This window comes from Colletotrichum orchidophilum (assembly GCF_001831195.1).
Source record: "Colletotrichum orchidophilum strain IMI 309357 chromosome Unknown Scaffold_106.1, whole genome shotgun sequence".
Taxonomy (NCBI): domain Eukaryota; kingdom Fungi; phylum Ascomycota; class Sordariomycetes; order Glomerellales; family Glomerellaceae; genus Colletotrichum; species Colletotrichum orchidophilum.
Genome location: NW_019173062.1, coordinates 149,833 through 171,412, shown reverse-complemented (window position 1 = coordinate 171,412; position 21,580 = coordinate 149,833). Strand labels below are relative to the sequence as shown.

The 21,580-nt window shown below is 55.6% G+C and overlaps 9 protein-coding genes across 9 annotated transcripts; 5 read left to right on the top strand and 4 right to left on the bottom strand.

Moving 5' to 3' along the window:
* Window positions 1-374: 374 nt before the first annotated feature.
* On the top strand, window positions 375-1,475 carry CORC01_10603 (anion-transporting ATPase; the record flags this gene model as incomplete). Its single annotated transcript, XM_022622230.1, has 2 exons — window positions 375-755; window positions 834-1,475. 2 exons carry the CDS (start codon window positions 375-377, stop codon window positions 1,473-1,475), a joined length of 1,023 nt encoding a protein of 340 aa, XP_022471309.1.
* A 545-nt stretch (window positions 1,476-2,020) lies between these two features.
* CORC01_10602 (MPE1 protein) lies at window positions 2,021-4,026 on the bottom strand (the record flags this gene model as incomplete). The annotated part of the gene is made up of 3 exons (XM_022622229.1): window positions 2,021-3,461; window positions 3,513-3,801; window positions 3,855-4,026. The coding sequence occupies 3 exons, from the start codon at window positions 4,024-4,026 to the stop codon at window positions 2,021-2,023; spliced, it is 1,902 nt and encodes a 633-aa protein (XP_022471308.1).
* A 1,364-nt stretch (window positions 4,027-5,390) lies between these two features.
* CORC01_10601 (peptidase family M20/M25/M40) lies at window positions 5,391-6,873 on the top strand (the record flags this gene model as incomplete). The annotated part of the gene is made up of 2 exons (XM_022622228.1): window positions 5,391-6,640; window positions 6,693-6,873. The coding sequence occupies 2 exons, from the start codon at window positions 5,391-5,393 to the stop codon at window positions 6,871-6,873; spliced, it is 1,431 nt and encodes a 476-aa protein (XP_022471307.1).
* A 502-nt stretch (window positions 6,874-7,375) lies between these two features.
* Window positions 7,376-8,368, bottom strand: CORC01_10600 (uncharacterized protein; the record flags this gene model as incomplete). The annotated part of the gene is made up of 1 exon (XM_022622227.1): window positions 7,376-8,368. The coding sequence occupies one exon, from the start codon at window positions 8,366-8,368 to the stop codon at window positions 7,376-7,378; it is 993 nt and encodes a 330-aa protein (XP_022471306.1).
* A 2,497-nt stretch (window positions 8,369-10,865) lies between these two features.
* Window positions 10,866-11,126, bottom strand: CORC01_10599 (uncharacterized protein; the record flags this gene model as incomplete). The annotated part of the gene is made up of 1 exon (XM_022622226.1): window positions 10,866-11,126. One exon carries the CDS (start codon window positions 11,124-11,126, stop codon window positions 10,866-10,868), a length of 261 nt encoding a protein of 86 aa, XP_022471305.1.
* Window positions 11,127-12,414: 1,288 nt separating this feature from the next.
* Window positions 12,415-13,647, top strand: CORC01_10598 (ornithine decarboxylase antizyme; the record flags this gene model as incomplete). Its single annotated transcript, XM_022622225.1, has 3 exons — window positions 12,415-12,562; window positions 12,821-13,367; window positions 13,440-13,647. The coding sequence occupies 3 exons, from the start codon at window positions 12,415-12,417 to the stop codon at window positions 13,645-13,647; spliced, it is 903 nt and encodes a 300-aa protein (XP_022471304.1).
* An 861-nt stretch (window positions 13,648-14,508) lies between these two features.
* On the bottom strand, window positions 14,509-16,247 carry CORC01_10597 (imidazoleglycerol phosphate synthase; the record flags this gene model as incomplete). Its single annotated transcript, XM_022622224.1, has 2 exons — window positions 14,509-16,041; window positions 16,125-16,247. 2 exons carry the CDS (start codon window positions 16,245-16,247, stop codon window positions 14,509-14,511), a joined length of 1,656 nt encoding a protein of 551 aa, XP_022471303.1.
* A 549-nt stretch (window positions 16,248-16,796) lies between these two features.
* Window positions 16,797-18,006, top strand: CORC01_10596 (uncharacterized protein; the record flags this gene model as incomplete). Its single annotated transcript, XM_022622223.1, has 2 exons — window positions 16,797-16,940; window positions 16,993-18,006. The coding sequence occupies 2 exons, from the start codon at window positions 16,797-16,799 to the stop codon at window positions 18,004-18,006; spliced, it is 1,158 nt and encodes a 385-aa protein (XP_022471302.1).
* A 1,612-nt stretch (window positions 18,007-19,618) lies between these two features.
* Window positions 19,619-21,232, top strand: CORC01_10595 (vacuolar protein sorting-associated protein; the record flags this gene model as incomplete). Its single annotated transcript, XM_022622222.1, has 1 exon — window positions 19,619-21,232. One exon carries the CDS (start codon window positions 19,619-19,621, stop codon window positions 21,230-21,232), a length of 1,614 nt encoding a protein of 537 aa, XP_022471301.1.
* Window positions 21,233-21,580: the final 348 nt, after the last annotated feature.

The following is a 21,580-nucleotide window of genomic DNA, read 5'->3' as shown; positions in this document are numbered from 1 at the left end:
TGGATGCGACTCCTGTCGAAAACTACGCAATGTCGCGAAAACGCAGTTCGACCTGGAAGCTCCGCAAAGTTGTCGAGCTCTGGTGGAGCCTTGACAGTGCTGGAGCTCGGCGACCGGTACGTTCGCACGGTACAGCCCGCCGGGGTGCCCCGCCAAATGGCGGGGAGGCAGCGTTCTGCGACTGGACTTCTAGAACAGCTTGGAAGACGTAGTCGTACGCCTCACGTCTAGCACCTATTCTTTTCAACCGCAGGAAAAGATTCACTCACTGCAATATCCCACGAGCTAGAAACACGACAAGCCTCAAAGATCTCAACCTATACATCGCAACAAATACATCATACCCGACCACCGTACTGTCAACCGTGACGACCATGGCCGCCTTTATCGACGCCGACGACGATGTGATGGACCCTACCCTCCAGTCCATCCTCGACCAGAAGTCGCTGCGCTGGATCTTTGTCGGAGGCAAGGGCGGTGTAGGAAAGACAACCACCTCGTGCTCCCTCGCCATCCAGCTCGCCAAGGCCCGGCAGTCGGTCCTCCTCATCTCCACCGACCCGGCGCACAACCTGTCCGACGCCTTCAACCAGAAGTTTGGCAAGGAAGCCCGTCTCATTGACGGCTTCACCAACCTTAGCGCCATGGAGATCGACCCCAACGGCAGCATGCAGGACCTGCTCGCGGGCCAGAACGAGGAGGTGGATGCTATGAGCGGTGGCCTCGGTGGAATGATGCAGGATCTGGCTTTTGCTGTAAGCCTGCCTCTATGCTCTTCATTGCGACCAGCCTTGTTGCAGTAATTTGTTTGCTGACCTGGCTTTTCCGAACAGATCCCCGGTATCGACGAAGCCATGTCCTTCGCCGAAGTCCTCAAGCAAGTAAAGTCAATGTCCTACGAAACAATCATCTTTGACACCGCCCCGACGGGCCACACCCTCCGCTTCCTCTCCTTCCCCAGCGTCCTCGAAAAGGCCCTTGCAAAGGTCTCCCAGCTGAGCTCGCAGTACGGTCCCCTCCTCAACGGCTTCCTCGGCCAGGGCGGCCAGCTGCCCAACGGCCAGAACCTGAACGAAATGATGGAGAAGCTCGAGACGCTGCGCGAGACAATCTCCGAGGTCAACACCCAGTTCAAGGACGAGAACCTGACGACCTTTGTCTGCGTCTGCATCCCCGAGTTCCTGTCGCTCTATGAGACGGAGCGCATGATTCAGGAGCTCGCAAACTACGGCATCGACACCCACAGCATCGTCGTCAATCAGCTCCTCTTCCCCAAGAAGGGTAGCAACTGCGACCAATGCACAGCCCGTCGCAAGATGCAGAAGAAGTACCTCGAGCAAATTGAGGAGTTGTACGACGAGTTCAACGTCGTCAAGATGCCGCTGCTAGTTGAGGAGGTCCGCGGCAAGGAGAAGCTGGAAAAGTTCAGCGAGATGCTGACCACACCTTACTCACCTCCCGAAATGGATGCGTAAGTAAGTTCTTTTGAGCGGTTTGCCGGTGTTGAGAGGATCAAAAATACGACTGTGAATATTTGGTTATGACTGGATGGGTAGCATGAGGCGTAAGAGTCACTAGTGGAGACATAGAATACATTCACAAACGATTGATACCCTGGTGATGTGTGCAGGAGACTGTATTTGACCATCTTAGTGCTGATACCATACAGAGTGCGCTCCGCGCTGAGCGAAATGTGTCAGACGCACCTCTGGCGTAGCTTCATTATCCCAAATATCTCCTGCCCCCCCTTGAGCTGCTCTCTGGCAGCGTTGACAGCAAAGCCCGATTGATTCCCTTTCCACCCTAGACACAATAAAATAGCCGCCCAAACCCGTCCCGAACGCCCCTCAGACTTTAGAAAAGCCTTGTCCAAATTCCTCTTGGCTGTGTGAGGATAATGTTATGCCGTGTTTTTTCCAGAATGATAATGATGATGAACCGTAATGCAATGCGTGTCATCTAGTTTTACAATCGAAGAAGTCGTAGGTAACCATTGTAAGGACCGTCGATTGGAAGGCGCTCACAGCTCTCTGTAGTCGCTTGGTCGGACACGCTTCTGGCGGTTCTGGTGGCGATGAGGGTTCACGGGTCTCCGGAAGTAAGCGTCCTCATCATTGCTCGGCTGTGTAAAGTTGTGGCGTTGCTGCTGATTATAGCCACCCATGCCGCCGCCATTCATCCCGCCGTTCATGCCATTCATATGATTCATGCCGTTCATGTTGCCACCGAAGTTGTTGCCGTACGCGTTGTTGCCACCCATGTCAGGGAAGCCGCCGCCATTCATGGGGTTAAAACCAGGCATGCCCATCATAGGGTTCATTATCCCCATCATTGGCATCCCCATATTCATATTGCCCATGTTGCCCATGTTACCCATGCTACCCATGCTTGCCATATTGGGCATGTTTGGCATTCCCATGAAGCCGTTCATCATATTCATGCCGCCAAAACCCATCATCGGGTTCATGGGCATATTACCCATACCGTTCATGCCGTTCATCATCGCCTGTTGTTGCTCCTGCTGTTTTTGCATCGCCTTCGGAGCCTTGGGGATTTTGGGGTTTTCCATCAGCTCATCAGCGGGGCGTTTCTTGGAGTTGGACTCGACGGAGGACGCACGCTCAGCGGCGGGGCCTGACGGAGCAGTGGCGGGAGTTGCTGATGTTGACTTTGGCGTGGCATCGGCTTTCGGGCCTGCTGGGGCTGAAGTAGGAGCCGCGGCTGTGGCCGTAGGCGAATTCTGCGATGTGGGCGATTTGGCGATTCCGTTGGCCAGCTCTGTCTTTGTCTCCGCGTTTTCCTTCGGCGATGAAGCCGGCGGCGGCGAGGCCGCGGTCGGGCTTTTTGCGTCGCTTTTCTCTTTGAGGAACTCCCTCATCTTTTCCGCAGTCTCCTCGTCGGCCTTTAGGTCGTCGATCAAGACACCTTCCGTAGAGCAATTGGGGCAGATGAAGTCCGATTCGATGAGAGCATTGGTTATGCAATCATTGCAATACGTCTTCTGGCAGCACGGGGTCTTCATTGGGTCTATGAACATTTTCTTGTCGATAGGGCACTCGAGTCCCTGCTCCTGCAATTCCTTGTCTCCCATAGCAATCGCCTTGGCAGCGGACGCTGAAGATTTGGCTTTCGCCTGGAACTGTTCCCATGAGGCCTTGTCAGGCTCAGCGATCACAAATTCTCCCTCAGCGTTGACCATAATGCCCGACGGCCTCTTGGTCTCATCGTCACCGCTCTGAGCGAGAGCCACTGACTTGTCGACTGTGCGTAAAAAGGAACGTGGAATGCCAGTTGTGCGCTTCACGCGCGGACGATTATCAAACTCTGGATCATCGTTCGTTGGGCACAGCTGAATCCAGTGACCTTTCTCTCCGCAACGATAGCAAATGTAACCATTAGGGGGGTCGTGGTCAGGCACGTTTGCAGGCTTCTTGGAGCCAGGCTTGAACACGGGGGTTTGACTGCGACTCTGTTAGGGGTTGATTCATCATTAGGAGACACGTTGGACTTACTTTGACATTTCCTCTTGTTGGGCCGACCAAGACTCGGTCTGAGCCTGGAACATGGCTGCCATCTTCTCTTCTTCCGTCATGGCATTGTTCATCTGACTGATGGCGTTGGATGCGGCCTTAGCCGTCGCCGATTTAGTCGTCTGTTCCTTGCGGGAGGAGTTTTTCGCAGCAACGGGCATTTTGCCAGAGACATATCGGGCGCCACGGCCTCCGCCAGGCTTAGCTGCCGGAAGGCGGCGAGCAACTACTGTTGTAGATCGGGGGATGATCGTCGTGTCATCGTCGTACTCTGGAAGTTTGTTAGACCGATAATTATAAAGCAGTATTCAGAATGAAAAATACCTTCACTGCCATCCTCCGAGTAAATGGCGAGGTCGAAGTCGGTGCCGTCGCCCAAGCCACTCTTTAGGATGATATCGCGCTTCAGCTCGAAGACGGAAATGCCGGTACCATCGAACTCAACTCGCGTCGGCTCCTTTTGAGATTTGAACTTGAAGAACACTGAGGACGCCATGATGTCTCGTATGGTAAGGTCACAGATGTAGACCGCTATAGACGTATGCAGCAGTTCAGTGCGCAGTCAAGTATTGAGATTTGAGTGGCGATGGAGACTTCGCTGGAGACCACGAAGACGCAACACTACCTCAACGTGAGTAGAGAGAGAGACTTGATGCTTGTAATTTTTCTTCTTGCTTGTGTGTGATGTCTCTTGCGCTTAGCACCTCTCAAGAGTAATGGAAAATCAATTCTGATTTACTTGGAAGAACAAGGAAATTAGGGTTGCGGAGTGTAGAGAAAGAGTACAATGCCAATGAGGCCGACACCAGACGGAGAAAAGTCAGTCCTTTGCGTGAATCCCTCCTCGCATCCAAATCACCTCGACACCTTGCGCACCATCAGTCGAGAAATATCAGTTAGCCAGCGTAGGTTTCCAAATCAATATTCCGTTCGAGTTGCTGGGCGGTCTCGACGTTCTCGTGGCGAGACAGCAGACAATCGTCAGGTGAGAGAGTCGCAGCTGAGCGGGCACTTGCTTCGCTGGTCAACTGGGAGTCGGGGGTTGTTTGGACGATTGTCGGTCGTATGCTTGTAAAATACGTCCGTCGCACAGCCGTGTAGAGAGCGCTTGGTTCGCGGCAGGGTGAAATGTCGCGGTCGGGGTTCAAAAAGACAGCGGTGATGGTGATGTTCGTGGCAGGAAAATGAGGAGTAACGCAAAGGGGGGAGGAGAAGACATATAGCCGGGCGTAACTGCAGGCAGACGGAGAAAGGTAAGATAGCTGGAACCCACTTTGGTCACTGCCACCGGCCTGATTCTGCAGCACTACCAATTCTGGTCAGGCCTGGGCTAGGTGGCACGTGAGCTTCGGAAATTCTGAGTAGTCATTTTTCCGGAGCCCCCGTTTTTGATGGACCGTAGCTGAGTCATCTGCAGGGGGTAGTTCCATTCCATTCTCCACCATCTCGGCCAGGAAGAACTCATCTGCGCAGTCACGTGCTGGATCACGCAAAAGTTCTTTGGTCTCTGTCTTAGCGCCTCCACCCGCTAGTAATGATCAGGTCCCTTCCTGCTGATACGCCGCTGTTTGCCGAAGCGCATTGAAAGAACCCCGCCATCCGGAGCAGTTGTGGGCAGGTGCATGTAGCAGTACTCTCGGTGCAGCAGAATTCTGGTCAGCTCTATTGCACCCGATGTAGAAGGTCCAGTCCGGCGTCATGCCCCGCACCTCGTTGTTTAGAGGCCTTGCCCTACCTCAGACTGCTCGAAAGTTTGTTCCTACAACTCCCAAACCCCTCCCGTGTTGGCAGTCGATTTCGCAATCTCGCCGTCACTATCTTACTCCAGCTATACAAGCACATCAGGCTCGAAAGACCAAGATGGCTCCCCAACTCGACGGATACTTCAAGCAGGTCGATGCTGACTCCGACCACTTCATCGAGCGCCTCCGGAAGGCTGTTGCGATCCCTTCCATCTCAGCCGATGTTGAGCGCCGTCCCGATGTCGTCAAGATGGGCGAGTGGCTCGCTGCCGAGCTGAAGAGCCTCGGTGCCTCTGTCGAGCTTCGAGAGCTAGGCGAGCAGCCTGACAAGCCTGGCTTGCAGCTGCCCCCTGTCGTGCTAGGAAGATATGGAAGCGACAAGAACAAGAGAACCATCCTCGTCTACGGCCACTACGATGTTCAGCCTGCTGAGAAGAGTGATGGCTGGGCCACCGAGCCTTTCGAGCTCTCCGTCGATGATAAGGGCAGAATGTTTGGCCGTGGTTCTACGGACGACAAGGGACCCGTTCTCGGGTGGTTGAACGCCATTGAAGCTCACCAGAAGGCCGGCATTGACTTCCCCGTCAACCTCCTCATGTGTTTTGAGGGCATGGAGGAGTACGGTTCTGAGGGTCTTGACGACCTTATCAACGCCGAGGCCAAGAAGTTCTTCGCTGACGCCGACGCTGTCTGCATTTCTGACAACTACTGGCTCGGAACCGAGAAGCCCTGCTTGACCTACGGTCTCCGTGGCTGCAACTACTACTCTGTCGAAATCAAGGGCCCCGGTGCCGATTTGCACAGCGGTGTCTTTGGCGGCACTGCTCAGGAACCCATGACTGACCTGGTCCGCGTTCTTGGCTCTTTGGTTGACACCGACGGTAAGATCCAGATTCCTGGCATCGCAGAGCAGGTTGCTCCTGTTACCAAGGAGGAGGAGACCTTGTATGATGGCATTGCCTTCACTATGGAGACTCTCCACGAGTCTCTTGGCAGTAAGACTACCATCTACGAAGACAAGAAGTCCACCCTCATGGCAAGATGGCGCTACCCCTCCCTCTCTGTCCACGGTGTCGAGGGTGCCTTCTCAGCCCCTGGCGCGAAGACTGTCATCCCGGCCAAGGTCACTGGCAAGTTCTCCATTCGTACCGTGCCCAACATGGAAGAGGAGGCAACCAACGAGGCCGTCTACAAGTACGTCAACGAGCAGTTCGCCAAGCTCAAGAGCAAGAACACCTTGAAGGTCTGGGCTCAACACACCGGCAAGTGGTGGGTTGCGTCGCCCAAGCACTGGAACTTCTCAGCTGCCGCCAAGGCCACCGAGCGGGTCTGGGGCGTGCAGCCTGACTTCACTCGTGAGGGTGGAAGGTATGAATCCCATCCCTTGACGCCCAAGGACATCCACTAACACCACACGTAGCATTCCCGTCACCTTGACCTTCGAGCAGGCCACTGGCAAGAACGTCCTTCTCTTGCCCATGGGTAGCTCCACTGACGGTGCCCACTCCATCAACGAGAAGCTTGACAAGCGCAACTACATTGAGGGCATCAAGCTCCTTGGCGCTTACCTGCACTACGTCGCCGAGGAGCCTGTCGCGTAAATGGACTGTGGATATGGCGAATTCACTACGCCAGAGGGCAACCAGGAACCGCGATGTATGCCATGGCATGCAGTCGGGTGCCCGCCTCTTTGTGTGGTCACGACGAGTCCAGTTCGGCTTACAGGCCGACTACTGACAGTGTATTATGAGCGCCGAGAGCGCTGCATTGGACTGTCAGCCAGACGGGGATTCAGCAGCACAAGATGCTCCTGATTTTCATTGCAGGATTCAGATCACTAGTCACGTAATTCAAATACCCAAACAAATTCATATTCAACCGTGCTCAATTTCATCGTTTCTAAATGCGGGGTATTAGTGCGTAAAGTGCCAATCATGATCGTTCGTCCGTTGTGGTATATAAATCGTGCGCCAGTAGAACGAAATGTTCAAATAAATGCCGGTGTGAGAACAAAGCCTCCGTGGCTCGGGATATCTCGTGCGTATGGGTGCAAGTGGAGAGAGAGGGGGGGGGGAGGGGGTATCGGGAGCTTCCAACAGAGCTCTACTTCTTCCGCGCCGTCGCCACTCGGCGGCTCCGTCTCTTTGCCACGACCTCTGGATCCCAATTTCCAGAGAACATGTCCTCGAGATCGTCCTCGTCCTCTGAGTCAAACACAACCTCCACCTCCTCGCTGTCCGATGCTTCCTTGCGAGCGCTTCCAGCACCATCATCGCCGCTGCCATCTTTACTAGTCCGGTCCACACCGTCCTCGTCCCTGGCACCTCCTCCGCCTTCTTCGTCCTCTCCGGTTTCATCGTCCTCGGATACGTCGCCGTCATCTTGGCGGTAGTACTCGTCCTCGACGTTCTCCCAGCTGCGAAACGGCACGACGCGCTCGACCTCGAGTATGAACTTGCCAACCTTGTACTTTTGACTGAGCTCCTTTGCGTCGACGTACTTCCAGCCCAGCTTGGCGCTGCAGAGGACGCAGGTGATGTCCGCGACCACGTGCCACCCCGTGACGAGCTGGCGGTTCTCGCATTTTCCTAAGCGGACGTTGGCGAGGCTTCCCTTGTTTTTGCTATTGTTGTTGGTTGTAGCTGCTGCTGCTGCTGCTGCTGCTCCTGCTGCGCCGTGGGTGGGCGGAGGGCTCGGCGCGATGAGGTAGGCGCGGCCATAGCGGCCTGTGAAGCCTTTGCTTACGATTTGGGAGGAGAAGGCGATGTCGCAGGAGCAGGTTGAGCAGCGGAGGGTGTCTGGCTGGGTGCGCGCCAGGGATGAGCGGGTGGGTTTAGATTTGGACCGGAGATCTGGGACGCTGGTTGTGGTGGCATCTTGGTATGACGGCGGCGGCGGGCTATTTGGCGGGGTCGCGGTCTCATCGGTCGTTGACGAGGTCGGCGAGGAGCTCAGGGAGGGGACCTGGCTCGCGTCTGGGGTCGAGGCCGGGGTCGAAGCCGATGAGGTCCGGCGGCGGCGGAAGGGGATGATGTTGAAGCTGGGGAGGAGGTAGGTCGGGAACGTGGGCCGGGAGACAACAATGTTGGGCGCCATCGCGAGACGGGGTTCTATTAGAGAAGAGGTGCCCGCCTCGGAAGCCTGATCCGAAGAAGGGTGGCGGCGACGGGTTTCTGTTCTTCTTTGTTTCGCTTGATGGGCTACGGCTTGTGGGGGTTGAAGATGAGGGCGGCGCCGATGGTGGAGGGTTCTACCATGGTATTCCGGCGAATCTCGGAGAAGGACGGATGGACAGCCTGTCTGTAGGTGAACCTAGACACGTTCAGGACGAGGAGAGCATGACTTTTGGAATGTCGACTGAAGCAAGGGTTTCTTTCGTTTTCTCTCCTGCTTCGTTTGTTCACGTTTTGGATTCTTTGCGCGACTGGAGGAGGTCTGGGGGTCATGTATTCATGTATTGGTAGGCAGGAACGAAGGGTCAGGGGTTGTTTTGGGGTAGATCAGAGGCGTAGGGGCGCAAGGCCGAAGAGAACGACAGGGAGGGAGGAGAAGGTGAGTGACTGACTTGCGGCACGAGACAGTAGAATGGAAGGGGGGGGGGGACTTGATTTGGCCCGGGCAGGTATGACAGGTGTGTAACGACAGAAGCGAGTGAATGATTCGAGTGTGAGGGTAAAGTGACGCCAGGTACGCAAGTAAGGTACCGTCCGGGCAGCAGCATGAATGTCACTGGTGACCCCGCCTGTTTTGCGGTGAGTGGACGACGGACGGGGTTCTGAGTGTGAGATATCAAAAGGGCCTGGGCGGACACCGGACATGTACATGTTGGAGGTATCAGGGTTGTAGCTTTGGGTTGCTGCTCGGACTGGGGATGGGAAGAGAGGGAGAGGGAGAAGGGGAGATAGTTTGGCATCCTGCAGAGGCTCACTGACACTTGATTCAGAAACAACCTGAAGGCTGAAGAGGATCGGTGAAAGCCTCCCCTCTATCCGTACACTTCAAATCGTAACGTAGGATACTGGAAAGGAATGCGAGTTTTTTACTCATCTCTTCAGGAGCACCTGCTCACCAAGCGGCCAGTATAGAAGGAGCGGGCGGCGGTTATTGTTACAAGAGCGATCGCTCGGCGATGGTGCAAGTATGGTCAGTCACTCAGTCAGTCGGGAGAGGTTCGAGCTTCTCCACCCAGCTCTGCCGCTAAGGTATGCACCTTGGGTACTGCGGCCCAGCCCAATGTCATCGATAAGGTAAGCAAGCGGGAGCCGATAAGACGAAGAGACGGCGGCCAGGTGGAGAACGAATACCCAAGGCAGCTGCATCCTACTATCCTCTGCACCTCTCTCTTCCCAAATGGTGAGAGTTGGCGTCTCCAGAGTGTGTCACTGGACTCGAACCCCATCACTGGGTGGGTGTGGATGATCACCTAATTCGGCCTCCATCCATCAGATGTGACCCCCTCTCACCCTCACTCACGCTCCTCCAACGGTTGTGCGGCAGAGAGAGGGAGAGGGGTCCCACCGTCTTGTACATTGTTAAGAGCGTTTTTGGAGACTGAGTACCTACACAAACGGAGAGGGGTCACAACTCAGAAATAATCATGAGTGCTTCTAGAAAAAGGCGAAAAGATGTTTCGGACCTCAGAGGTTGTTGCTACCTTTGCGGGAATCGAGGCTGTAAAGCTTATCGGGCAACAACCCAGTTGGAATGAAGGAAGTCTGTGTTTGCAATCTTTATCTGTCGACTAAACGCCTCGCAGCTTTTGCTCGGTTTCGGTGAGGGCGCAGTGGGGTCCGTCGGATTGCTCATAGCTGCTGACTTGAGAACGGCGCCGAGGCCGATTTGGATGCGACGAATCTAGCGTTGGCTACGCTTGGAACGCTGAGGGAGCTTGAATGTGAAGTAGACGCTTCACTTCTCAGGACACGAATATCACAAACCAACTGGATATTCTTGTGGCACCATGGAACGCCGAAGTTGATATCCATTATCAACGACTGTGATTCTTTCGAGCGAAGCCAAGGAGGGATGCTTCGGTGTGCTGGGCGACGAATCCCCAGTGTGGGGGAGCGACCGACGTCAAAACGGTCAAGTGATCCGAAGGGAAACACGGACATCCAGGAAGCCCAACATGCTGCAGCTGCGGCGCAAGGCATTCTTTGACAGGGCATTGGTAAGCCATCCTGAAATTCCTGGATTTTGCCCATGGCAATAGTCGAACATTCGACCAACCACCGTCACACCATGTGCCCTGGGGCTGCTCGCCCGTCACGATTACGGCGACCCAGAAAGCGCGGCCTCCGATCCATGCCGGGGCTCCGGTCGAAAGGGGGAGATCCATTCGTCGACATTAGTATGTTTGCAACGACTTTCGCCATCATTAAATGAAATGTGTTTAGACTAATGATGGCGGACGTCTGGAATAGAGGTAGATGGGCTCAGGCCAAAGTTTCGAGATTGGGGATGGATAGGCTGACCTATGGCAAACCCTAATTGTCCTGATGATTTTTCTCGAGGACCCCTCCGTCCCCCGCGTTTATCTGTCATTCTTGTATGCGACGATCCATGGCCGTGTGTTTGAACTGCTTGCGTAACTTTACCTCATCTTGGTCAGTCGATAACCCAAAAACAGGAATTGTTCACATGGAATCCCATCACCAATATAGCACTTTAACACTGTGAGCGCTAGAGAGAGAGAGACACACACACAGAGTTGTCTGGCCGTTTCCGTCCAAGAGGTGATACCCCAAATTCTGGGTCGAGCTAGGGTGGCTGGGCAGCATGGGCTTGGGTTGGAGGTTGTCCACGTGCATGTGAAGTGCAGCCCACGGCCTCGTTCGATTGGCAGAAGCCGCATGAGAGGCAGTCAAAGTGCCAAGCGCCGTCCCGGGCCCGGATTGGGAGCGTCCACCCGAGTCGGTGACTGCTGGCGGGAGACTACTGGTGACAGTCGAATCGGGGAAACTAACTGGTCCGTAGATTGTCGAGACATGCTTAGTTGCGTGGAGTTATTGGAGTCTTCTAGTCAGTCAGTCAATGATTGAAAGCCCAACGAGAACTTATCATGGCCTACGGATAGCCAGCGAAAAAGACGAAGTAGCGGCCAATGCAATGCAGCCCAAGAGAAAACGTGCGTGCGTGCGTGTTCTGCTTCCATACCGCCTTATACAGTGCTAAGGTACATGGACGACGGCTCGCGCATTGCAAAAGGGCTCCAGTAGGTTTCGTCAGCCTAAGGTACCTTAGACCAGTAGGCCGTGGACCGTGGACGCCCCTTCCCAGCCGGAACAATGGACAACGTGGAACCCTCTGATGGAAACAGCTGATGCCGATGATGATCATGGCAAGCCCGCATACCGACCGTGGAGTACCGATGTGACGGAAGTAAAGGGGCCACAAGGATTGCGATTGAGTAAGATCCAAGCATCCAAAGCCTGGATTGACGTGGACGGAATCAATGGCATTGACTGCATTGGACGGGGAGAAGGAGACATGGGTGATGGGTCCGAGGAAAGAAGGGGAGAGGTGGAGATGCCATGGGCCATGGCTGATTAGGTATGACTGTTTGTGTGTGGTCCCCTCACCCACTGGTGGCTGCCACCCCTTGAGACTGACGGGAAAGTGCTGGGCGGCGGCGGTGGTGGTTGCTGCGTCTGCGTTCTGCGCCGTGGTCCCCCTTGGCTTTGGGTTCTCCGCCACGCTAGACGTTTCCACACTTTTTTTCTTTGCAGAAAGATGGGCTTTCCGCTGGGTTTTTATTCACCAGTCTGCCCGCCCTGTACGCCGTCTTTCGCATCTCCTCTTCCTGTCTTCCCCATCGCAACGCTTCACCGCCGATATCCAGTTCGCCTCACCCGCAACAGCCGCCATCCCAAAACCAAGGACATCATCGACGTAAATCCTCACACCACGCTACTACATCAATCCAGCTACACACATCGACAGCCTCATCAGCTTAACCCAAAAAAATCCCCACACCACCTTTTCAAAAGACTATCATCGTCGCTACTCGACTCTCGCCTCGCTTTTCCACTACCAATCATCACTCCATCGACGAACCGGTTCCGATTTCCGAGAACCGACATCCCAGCCCTATTCAACCACGACACCAATTTTTAGCTACCAAATTCGAGGAATCAATCGCAATGGCGCCCATGAATCAGGTCAACAATTACAGTAGTAGTAATCATGGTGAGGCCATTGTCCGTCAGGCCAATGTCCTCGCCAGCTGCTACATTGTCGATTCCGCCGCGACGCTTCGCGGTCTCCACTACTGCACTACCGGCGCCGCAGGTACGTCGCATTCTCTCATTCCACAACACAATCATGTTTCTCTTTCCTGCCTCCCCCACACCCGTCCTTCTTCAGCCTCAAACCTGTAGACCAGCCGCCGATCACTCGGGGTTGTCTCTTTTGAAATTCCCACCCCCCTAGAACCCCTGCACGCCTGCATCCCCCGTTATCGGAAAGTTGGAAAACCATATGATACATGGACTGACGTATATGCGAATCAACAGGGGCCGAGTGGTATTCCTGAGGTCCCCTCCTCAGGACTACCATCACCTCCTTCAAGTCCCCCCCTCGCGGCCATAACGGCATCCAACGAGCTCGCTCTGCTTCCTAAGGCCAGCAGCAGCAGCTCCAAGCGGCGCGATACCGTGCCCGGCAAGAGGATCAGCCGCAGAGGGGGGGCAGCGCTTTCGATCAGGGAAGAATGTGAAAGGTTCTTTTGCGAGTCCATGAGGGCTGTGTTCCGCGGTGAGACGGACACTGGCTCGCGTGGCTCCGGCCTGCATCAAGGTGCTTATTACTACAACAACAACGGCAGCAACGCGAACAATGCCAACAACATGCTGCCGACTCCGCCGCCAGACGAGGACTTGGCCGTCCAACCACACGTTCCGTTCGGGGGACGCGGCGGGGACGGTGCAGTGGGCTTCACGGCGCCCGCCGCACCGGCCCCGGCCACCGCGTGGTTGGAGGTCTGGGACTTTGCCGGCGGCGCGAGTTTCAGGGCCTTTGTGGCGGACGATGGGGCTGAAAAGTCCCTGTTCGCCCTGTTTGACAGGAATGTCATTGGACGTGACCTGAAGCCTGCGTATGTTTCACGCCCTCCACTTGTCTCAGACGCTGCCGTTTGAAGGAAACAGGAACTGACATTCACCTTTAGGCTGATGGCGCTAATGGAGTTGGTCGATGGTCCGCTCAACTGCCAACACCTGGTCGTCTGCATCGACCGGGCCATCGAGGAGGAGGACGCAAAGTCGCTGATGAAGAGCCTGCAGTGGATCGGTTTCGAGCTGACGACGCTGGACCATTGGGCGAGAGACGTGGACGTGACGAGCAACCAGTGGCTGTTTATGAGCATGGAGATCTAGCACTACATACCCCGGACAGCCTTTCTTCGTTCGCGTTTTGTTTGGAAGGGGCTTCTCCCCTTACTCACTCATCAGTTCTTTGAGCTTGGCAGTTGGGGAGTTTTTGCTTTTCGTCTCGTTCGCAAACAGCATTTTGGGTCATCGTTTCTGTTTAAGCAAACGCTTTTTGCTTGGGTTGTTCTGCGCATATTCGTCTTTATTCTTCTCCATTACAGAAACAGCTGAAGCTTGGAACAAAACAGCAGGATACGGAATTCATGTGGGGAAAAAAGGAGAAACCGTCAAAAAGCATTGAACGAAAAGGTATTTAAGTCTCGTGTTTTGGGCATCTTTCTCTTTGACTATCTCGCATCTGTATCTATACGCTAAAAGTTGAAGAGCTGTTTCTTTTCATCTATCTACCCCTGAAGTTGATGAGGTCCATCACTGCCGGCCAATGGGGTAGTTTCTTTCTAGGTTCGCTTCATGGGATTGTTTTCTCTCTGGCTTCAGGGGATAGGGGCTCTCTTCTCTCTTTCAATCTTGAATGTTGGGAACTTTGGATGTTTGGCAAAGATTGGCACGCAGCACACAAGCACAAAAATGGCATGGGATCACAGGTTGAGAAAGATTCTATCTTTGTATGTCTAGTAATCGGGGCGTGCGTGGACGTCAGGTCGTAACCACAGAAACAACTCCAGGCTACCCCGTAAAATGACAAACCACAGTCAAAAAAGCTTGCTCAACTTCTTAAATACTCTTTTCTTTTCTCTCTCCTCTCAAATGGCTGATCGCCATCTCTCATGCCCCCTTTTGATCCAACGTATAAAGACATAACGCTGTATTTACTTCCATCACAGCCCCAACCGGCGGCGACATTTTTTACACGTTCTCCTCAAACTGCCTCACCTTGAGCCCCCTTTCCGCCAAGAAATCCTTGACCTGCTTCACAGTGTACTCCCCGCGGTGGAACATGCCCGCCCCCAACGCGGCGTCCGTCGTCGTCTTGGCAAACACCTCTTCAAAGTGCGCCGGCTCGCCCGCGCCGCTGGACGCGATGACGGGGATCTTGACGGCGGCTTTCACTTGGGAAATGAGCTCGAGGTCGAAGCCGCTGTTGGTGCCGTCCTTGTCGATGCAGTTGAGGAGGATCTCGCCGGCGCCCATGGCCTCGACGGCCTGCGAGAGCTCGACGACGTCCATGTCGCGCGTCTCGCGGCCGCCCTTGATGGTGCAGGCGTACCAGCAGTACTCCTCGCCCTTGGGACCCGGGTTGGCCGTCTTGAGGATGTTGTGGCGCGTGGCGTCCGTGTTGGGGACGTAAACGCGCTTGGGGTCGACGGAGACGACGACGGCCTGGTTGCCGTACGCCTTGGAGATTTGCTCAATGGCCGTGTTGCCAAAGAGCTTGCGGCCGGCGCCGTAATACTCTTCCGCGGCCAGCACGGCGTCGGAGCCGATAGAGACTTTATCGGCGCCGGATTTGAAGTACATTGTCGCGATCTCGAGGGCCGAGACTTTGGTGCCGTCCGTGTCGACCGTGTCGCGGATGCCGCCGCCGATGGTGAGGGGCACGAAGACGGTCTCGGAGGTGCGGCGGAGGATCTCGAGCATGGGTACGTCGGCCAGCGGGCAGTCGCGGAAGCTGGTGATGTTGAGGAAAGTGACCTCGTCGGCGCCCTGCTCGTAGTACCGCCTCGCCATCTCGACGGGCTTGCCGAGGTTGCGGACGTTACCGCCGTCACCCTTTTCGCGAACGTCGTATTGGTCGCCCTTTGTCACGACGAGGTCGCCCTGGTCGTTTGTGCGGACGTCGAGGCAGGCGATTACGCGGCGGGTGAGGCCGTCTTGGAAGGGGACGGTGGTCTCGGCGGGGGGTGGTGCGGCGGCGGCACTGGCGGCCAGACCCGCGGCGCCGGAGCCGTCAAGGAATGCGCGGAGACAGCGCAGGCCCGCAGCGCCAGACTTTTCGGGGTGGAATTGCGTTGCGAAGATGTTACCCCGGGCGAGGGCGCCGACAAAGGTCTCGTCACCGTAGGTACCCGTTGCGACGGTCCAGCCCTGGGCCTCGAGCTCGCCGCGGACGTAGGGGTACTTGTAGGTGTGGACGTAGTAGTATTTCGAGTCCGGCCGGAGGTCGTAGAGGCTCGCGCCGCCCGTGTTGGCGCTGTTCCAGCCGATTTGCGGGACGGACTTTGTGGAGGCGTCGAAGCGGTCGAGCCGGCCCTTTACGACGCCCAGGCCGGGGACTTCCAGGTCCTCGAGGGAGCCTTCGAAGAGGGCCTGGATACCGACGCAGATGCCCATGAAGGGCTTGCCTGAGGCGATATGGGCGGAGATGGCGGGGAGGAAGCCGGCTTGGGAGAGTTGGGAGAGGCAGTGGCCGAAGTGGCCGACACCGGGGAGGATCAGTTTCTGAATGGGGGGCGAGCAGTGTAGATTAGCATTTGAGGGCTCGTCTTTATCGTACATATGGTACACAAAGACCAATGGCTTACTTCTGCCGAGGGAACATCTTCGGGTCTCCTAATCCATTCGACCTCGTAGCCGACCTTCTCGATGGCGTTCACCAAGCTGCGAACATTGCCCGCGACGTAGTCCAGCAGGTGGACCTTTGGCATGGTGGGCAGACGGGGGGGTTGGAGTGTATGTAATGGGTTGGGTATATTGTAAATCTACAGAACAGGAATCAGATCAAGACAAGAACGAATGGAATGCGCCGTTATAAGTATCGTCACTCGCAAGGGTAACGTCGAATTGTGAGTCAACAGATGGGATGTGCAGGTCCGACTGTGAGTCGAAGCCGTCGCTGGGAAATTTACTTGCGATAGCGGGGCAGAGGGGTTGTGAGCATGGAAAGTGCAGCAGTGCCCCGCATGAGCGGCCCCTGTTCAATTGGCGTCTGGCCTGTGCTAATCTGCTGTCGAATTGACTGGGGGAGCTTCATTCCCTGGAATGGGAATTTTGCGTCTTGGAATTTGAAGCTTCGTCAACTTTTCGACATCGCATACTTCTCCCGCGATGGCCCTGCAACTCCATCATAACGCTCCCTGACGCATTTTGAATGCTTGCGCGTGGCGACAATACCGAATACATGCACGGAATATCGGCCCCAATACACGAATTTCGTCAGACAATTGGAGACCCCTACTACGAATCGTCACGAAAACATGGCGACAAACGCGCCGACCTCTTCGGTCGCGCCGGTGATGGCGGCGACCGCGCCCGCTGAGCAACCACCGAAAGCACCCAGTAAGATTGACGGCGGCGATGACTCGGAGTGGGAGTATGAGTATTCGACCACGGAGACCGAAGTAAGCCGTCGCATCCAGGTGAATGTGGAGATGCAAGTGCTAAGCATCGCAGACCTACTACCTGACTGTCGACCTCTCCATCCCACAACTGCTACGGCGCAAACGAAACATGCCAGTATCAGGACGAGGCGGATATCACTACAAACACTGGGCAGGCCCTCACAGGAAACCCGACGAGCCAAAACACCACCGCATTATGTCAGACGACGAGAATGATGACGAGCCCGCGGCCGAGCCCGAAGACGAAGAAGAGATGGATCAGGGACAGGCGGACCCAAACATTGATGGCTATGACGCCGACTTTGAATCCGAGCAAGCTCCCGAGATCCAAATCTTGGACCTGCATTCCAACAAGCCCATGTTCGCGTACAAGGGCAAGATTTTCGAGGGGCAGTGGTCGCGAAACCTGGGCACCGAAGTCATATTTGCCGAGCACGAGCACGAGGATCCGATTCCGGCTCTGCGACATCTCCCCGGCGGTGTCGACATGCTCGCGGCCAGCTGGTCGAGGATCAACACGACAGAGAAGCGTTTAGAACCAAAACACGAGGCGGCAGCAAAAGACGACCCGCTGGAGGACATTAGGAGGCAGCATGGAATTCATATACCCATCACAGCAGACAAGACGGGCGAGCGCAAGCGTCAAACAAGGTTTTTGGAGAACTTGATGGCCTTGAAGGTCAAGAGAGGCGAAAAGGACGAGGTCACGGTGTACGCCCATGCCGCGCCAAAGCCGATGACAGAGGGCACGAACAGCCGGAGGAAAAGGCGTAAGCCGCTGCCGGATGGGATGCCGAAGAAACGTCGGGGTCGGGGAGGCGGCGTCCGCGGGAGAGGCGGTCCATCCGCATTGGGGATGGTTCCTGAGCAAAATGAGCGACAAGATAGCAGCGTAGCAGAGGCAGCGGCTTCGCGGGATGGAGCGTTGTCAACGCCAACGCCGACGACATGGGCGAACCTAGATGGGCAGGGCGGAGGAGCAGGCAAAGGTTCGGGCCCGAAAGATGATGATGAAGCAAGCGACAACGACGACGAAGACTATGAGGATGGTGGAGATTTGGAGTAGGCAATCTCAGGAACGCAGCCTCCAATCTGGGGATACGATATCGCATCTGATCGGAATATACAAACTTCCCGGTCGCGATTTATATGTCGCAATCCATTTTCACTCTCTGCGTGGGCCATTTGGGTCCATGAAAAGCATGGTTTCCGAATAGGGCGAAGCTTCGGATGGGACGGTGAAACTGAATGGCCGCGGTTCCAAGGCCTAAGGGCCCCCTCCAGTGCCGGCCGGGCCCTCCTGGGTTGGCATAGGAGAATTTGGAGGGGTATGCATGGAGGCATGGTGTGGTCAGGCTGACGATATCACGACAGTTGGTGGACAAAGTCGAGGGTGCCAGAATTTGGCCTCGACTGCATAGCATAGTCCCCCCGACGGCTGAACCTAGAGCTAATGAACTATGCTCATCCAAAAGGTCGTGCGACACCATCACTGTTTGACGAACTCTGGCAAAAGTGTCCGCCTTGTGAGAAGTAGATTGGCCGAAAACCGTTGGCCGCTACGGATACCAACAGTCCGCGGGATATCGGAAACATAATTGGGAATACATTCTAGAAGAAAATGCTAACATGGTAGACAGTAGAAAAAAAGCCTCAGAATGGAGTGTTCACAGTACTTACATAATGGTTTGCGGGTTTCGGCAGACGGTTAGTAGTAAGCCCTGTGTTTGCAAGATCATCCCGGCCCGTCACCCAAGAAGCCCACCCGCCCAATGCCAGCTCACATGGGAGCAACTTTACTGAAAGATAAAGCGACTCGTGATGGCCACAGGGATCGGCTACTTGCCGAAGTCACTCAGCGACAGACAACAATGCAAGGTAGGACGGTGGGGGGAGAGAGTCAGCAGCGCGCGGAACTGGGAGCTTTATCCGTCCTCCTCGTGGGAATCTGCAGGGATCTGGTTGGTCCCGCCGATCGTTGAACCCTCCCGGTCTGCTGGCTGCATGAGGTTCCTGGAACCTTGGTGCCATTCTCTGTTGCCGGGCGTGGAGGAGAGATACCTGCCTCACTGTGGAGGGCTGCATCAGAGACACTGCGGCCAGTATCCTTACACTAGTGGGACATCCATCCGCACCCCCCTCCAATCCCCTCCCGTCTGCCATCCTCCCACGTCCAGGTCCAGGCCGAATCCAGTACGTCCCTGACGCCCTTACTTCCCTGCTTCCCTGCTTCCGCTGTCGCCGTCTGTCGCCCGCGCAAACCGCTAAGTTCCGTCCCAAACCCCAACCCAAAGCTTCCTTCCCACTCGTACACTACTTTCCAACTCTTCCCTTCGCACTTCTAACAAACTTTCCCCGACCAACGACACAAAACACTTGACCAAGGGGCCTCAGCGTCTGGCCGGCGATGCATATCCGCTCGCACCTCCCACCTTCAACCGTTCAGTAATACACTACATCTACATGTACACTTACTTGGTGATGCTGTGCGAGACCCCGCTGGCTTTCGCAAGACGTGCCGGCATCCCGAACCCCCGCGAACCATCACTCAGCGTCCGTAGCTACCAATAGCATATTACCAATCGAACCAGCGCCTATTCCGCACTCCTTTAGTCTCCTATTATTCTCAACAACCAAATCCTATCCTGCGAGGCCTGGAGCCACCACGAACTTGTTCGATGTATTATCTACGCCGCTTCACCATCTTACTCGCCTTCCTGGTGTCGGTGTCATTCCTAGCATGGTTCCTGCCCCGCTACCTTAACCCAAACCCGCCAGATCCGGCCAAGCAGCGCGAGGACAAGAAATGGGTTAGCAGCAGTCCGTATTGGCTCGATCGTCAGGCTTGTCGTTGGTTGAGTCTCTGTGGCGTTCACCACCTTTCATGGGACCCGGCGTCCCTCTTTCCGTACACGAACGACTCCGACGCCGGCGATCTGCGGTTGGAGCTCAGGTCTCTGGATGGACGCCATTCCGGCTGGGAGACGGCTCCCAAGAAGCGCTCACCACGGGACGACAAGGAGGAGAGGAGGAAAGTCTTGAAGGAGATTCCTGACTATGTTCTCCAGTATGCGCCGCTGGTCCACCTCTACTCGGGCGAGAACTTCTGGCCTGCCGACATTGCGGAACACATTCGGCACATGACGCCCTACTTGGAGAAGGAGGCTCTGAACCGTTCCCTGATTTTGTCGGATATGCATACGCTCAACAAGGAGGATGGCATGGTCTATCTGACCAGCGATGACGATGTGGAGCAGAGACCCGAATGGCTGCACAGCCATGTTGGCATTCCTGAGCCTTGGAATGAGGACGAGGACGACGGCGACAAGGACGAAAAGCCCGATGACCCGGATGGCGACTCTGAACACCCACGACATGACACTGAGGATACGACGTGGTTCGACGTATCTCGCGATCACCCCGTTCACCGCATCTCGGACCCTCGTCGCTACCCACAATTCCCAGAAGGATCCGCCCGCGCCGCCGGCTTCCACCTCCGCCGCCGAGACGAGGACCAAAAGCCCATTCCCGACACGCCGACCCACAAGCCCGATCAGGAAGGCTATTCAAAGGCGCCGGCCATCCTTGTTCTCGTCGACAAGGGTTCCGGCATCGTGGACGCCTTCTGGTTCTTCTTCTACTCGTACAACCTCGGCCAGACGGTCCTGACCATTCGCTTCGGCAACCACGTCGGCGATTGGGAGCACTGCATGATGCGCTTCGAGAACGGCGTGCCCCGTGGCATCTTCTTCTCGGAACACGAGGGCGGCCAGGCTTACACGTACAACGCCGTCGAGAAGCGGGGCGAGCGTCCCGTCATCTACTCCGCCGTCGGCTCCCATGCCATGTACGCGCAGGCCGGCGAGCACCCGTACGTGCTGCCCTTCAAGATGCTCAAGGACGTGACCGACAAAGGACCCCTCTGGGATCCGTCCAAGAACGCCTACACATATTGGTATGATTACGTCGAGGACCTGGATGAAGACCTCGACGACGACCTCGATGACGAGGTCGACGTGGCTAGCGGTCACCGCAAGGAAAACCCCATCAGCCTGGTCCCCACGGCCGAGAACCCCGACGCGCCGACGTCTTGGTTCCATTACGCCGGCCCTTGGGGCGATAAACTCTATAGTCTGGCCGATATGCGCCAGTGGCGCTTGTTTGCGCAGTATCACTACGTCTCCGGGCCGCTGGGCCCCAAGTTCAAGCGGCTTGATCGCGAGAAACTGTGCATCACTACCCGCTGTCGGATTCTGAATAGCTTGAAGCCCGGACAGACGTGGTACAGTTAGATGAGATTTTTTTAATGGTATAGATGAAGTAAAGAACTATCAAACAGAGAAACATTTCCATACATTTACACCTTGCATGCTGAAGCCTTGCATCCTCGTACGATGTCCAACTCAATGTGAGAAAGCCGCCCAGGTTCTGCAACCACATTTCGGTTCTAAGGAACGTAACCTTCCCAAAAACAGACGTGAGCCTTTTGTAAAGATGTCTCTCCCAATGCGCATGCTGCACATTGTTGCCCAGAACATTTGCGAGGCCTTTCCAGTTCACCCGCTGTGCCAAGACGATGTATTGTACGCCAAACGAGCAGCCGACGCCAGACTATCAAACACATTTTCCACCATTATGCG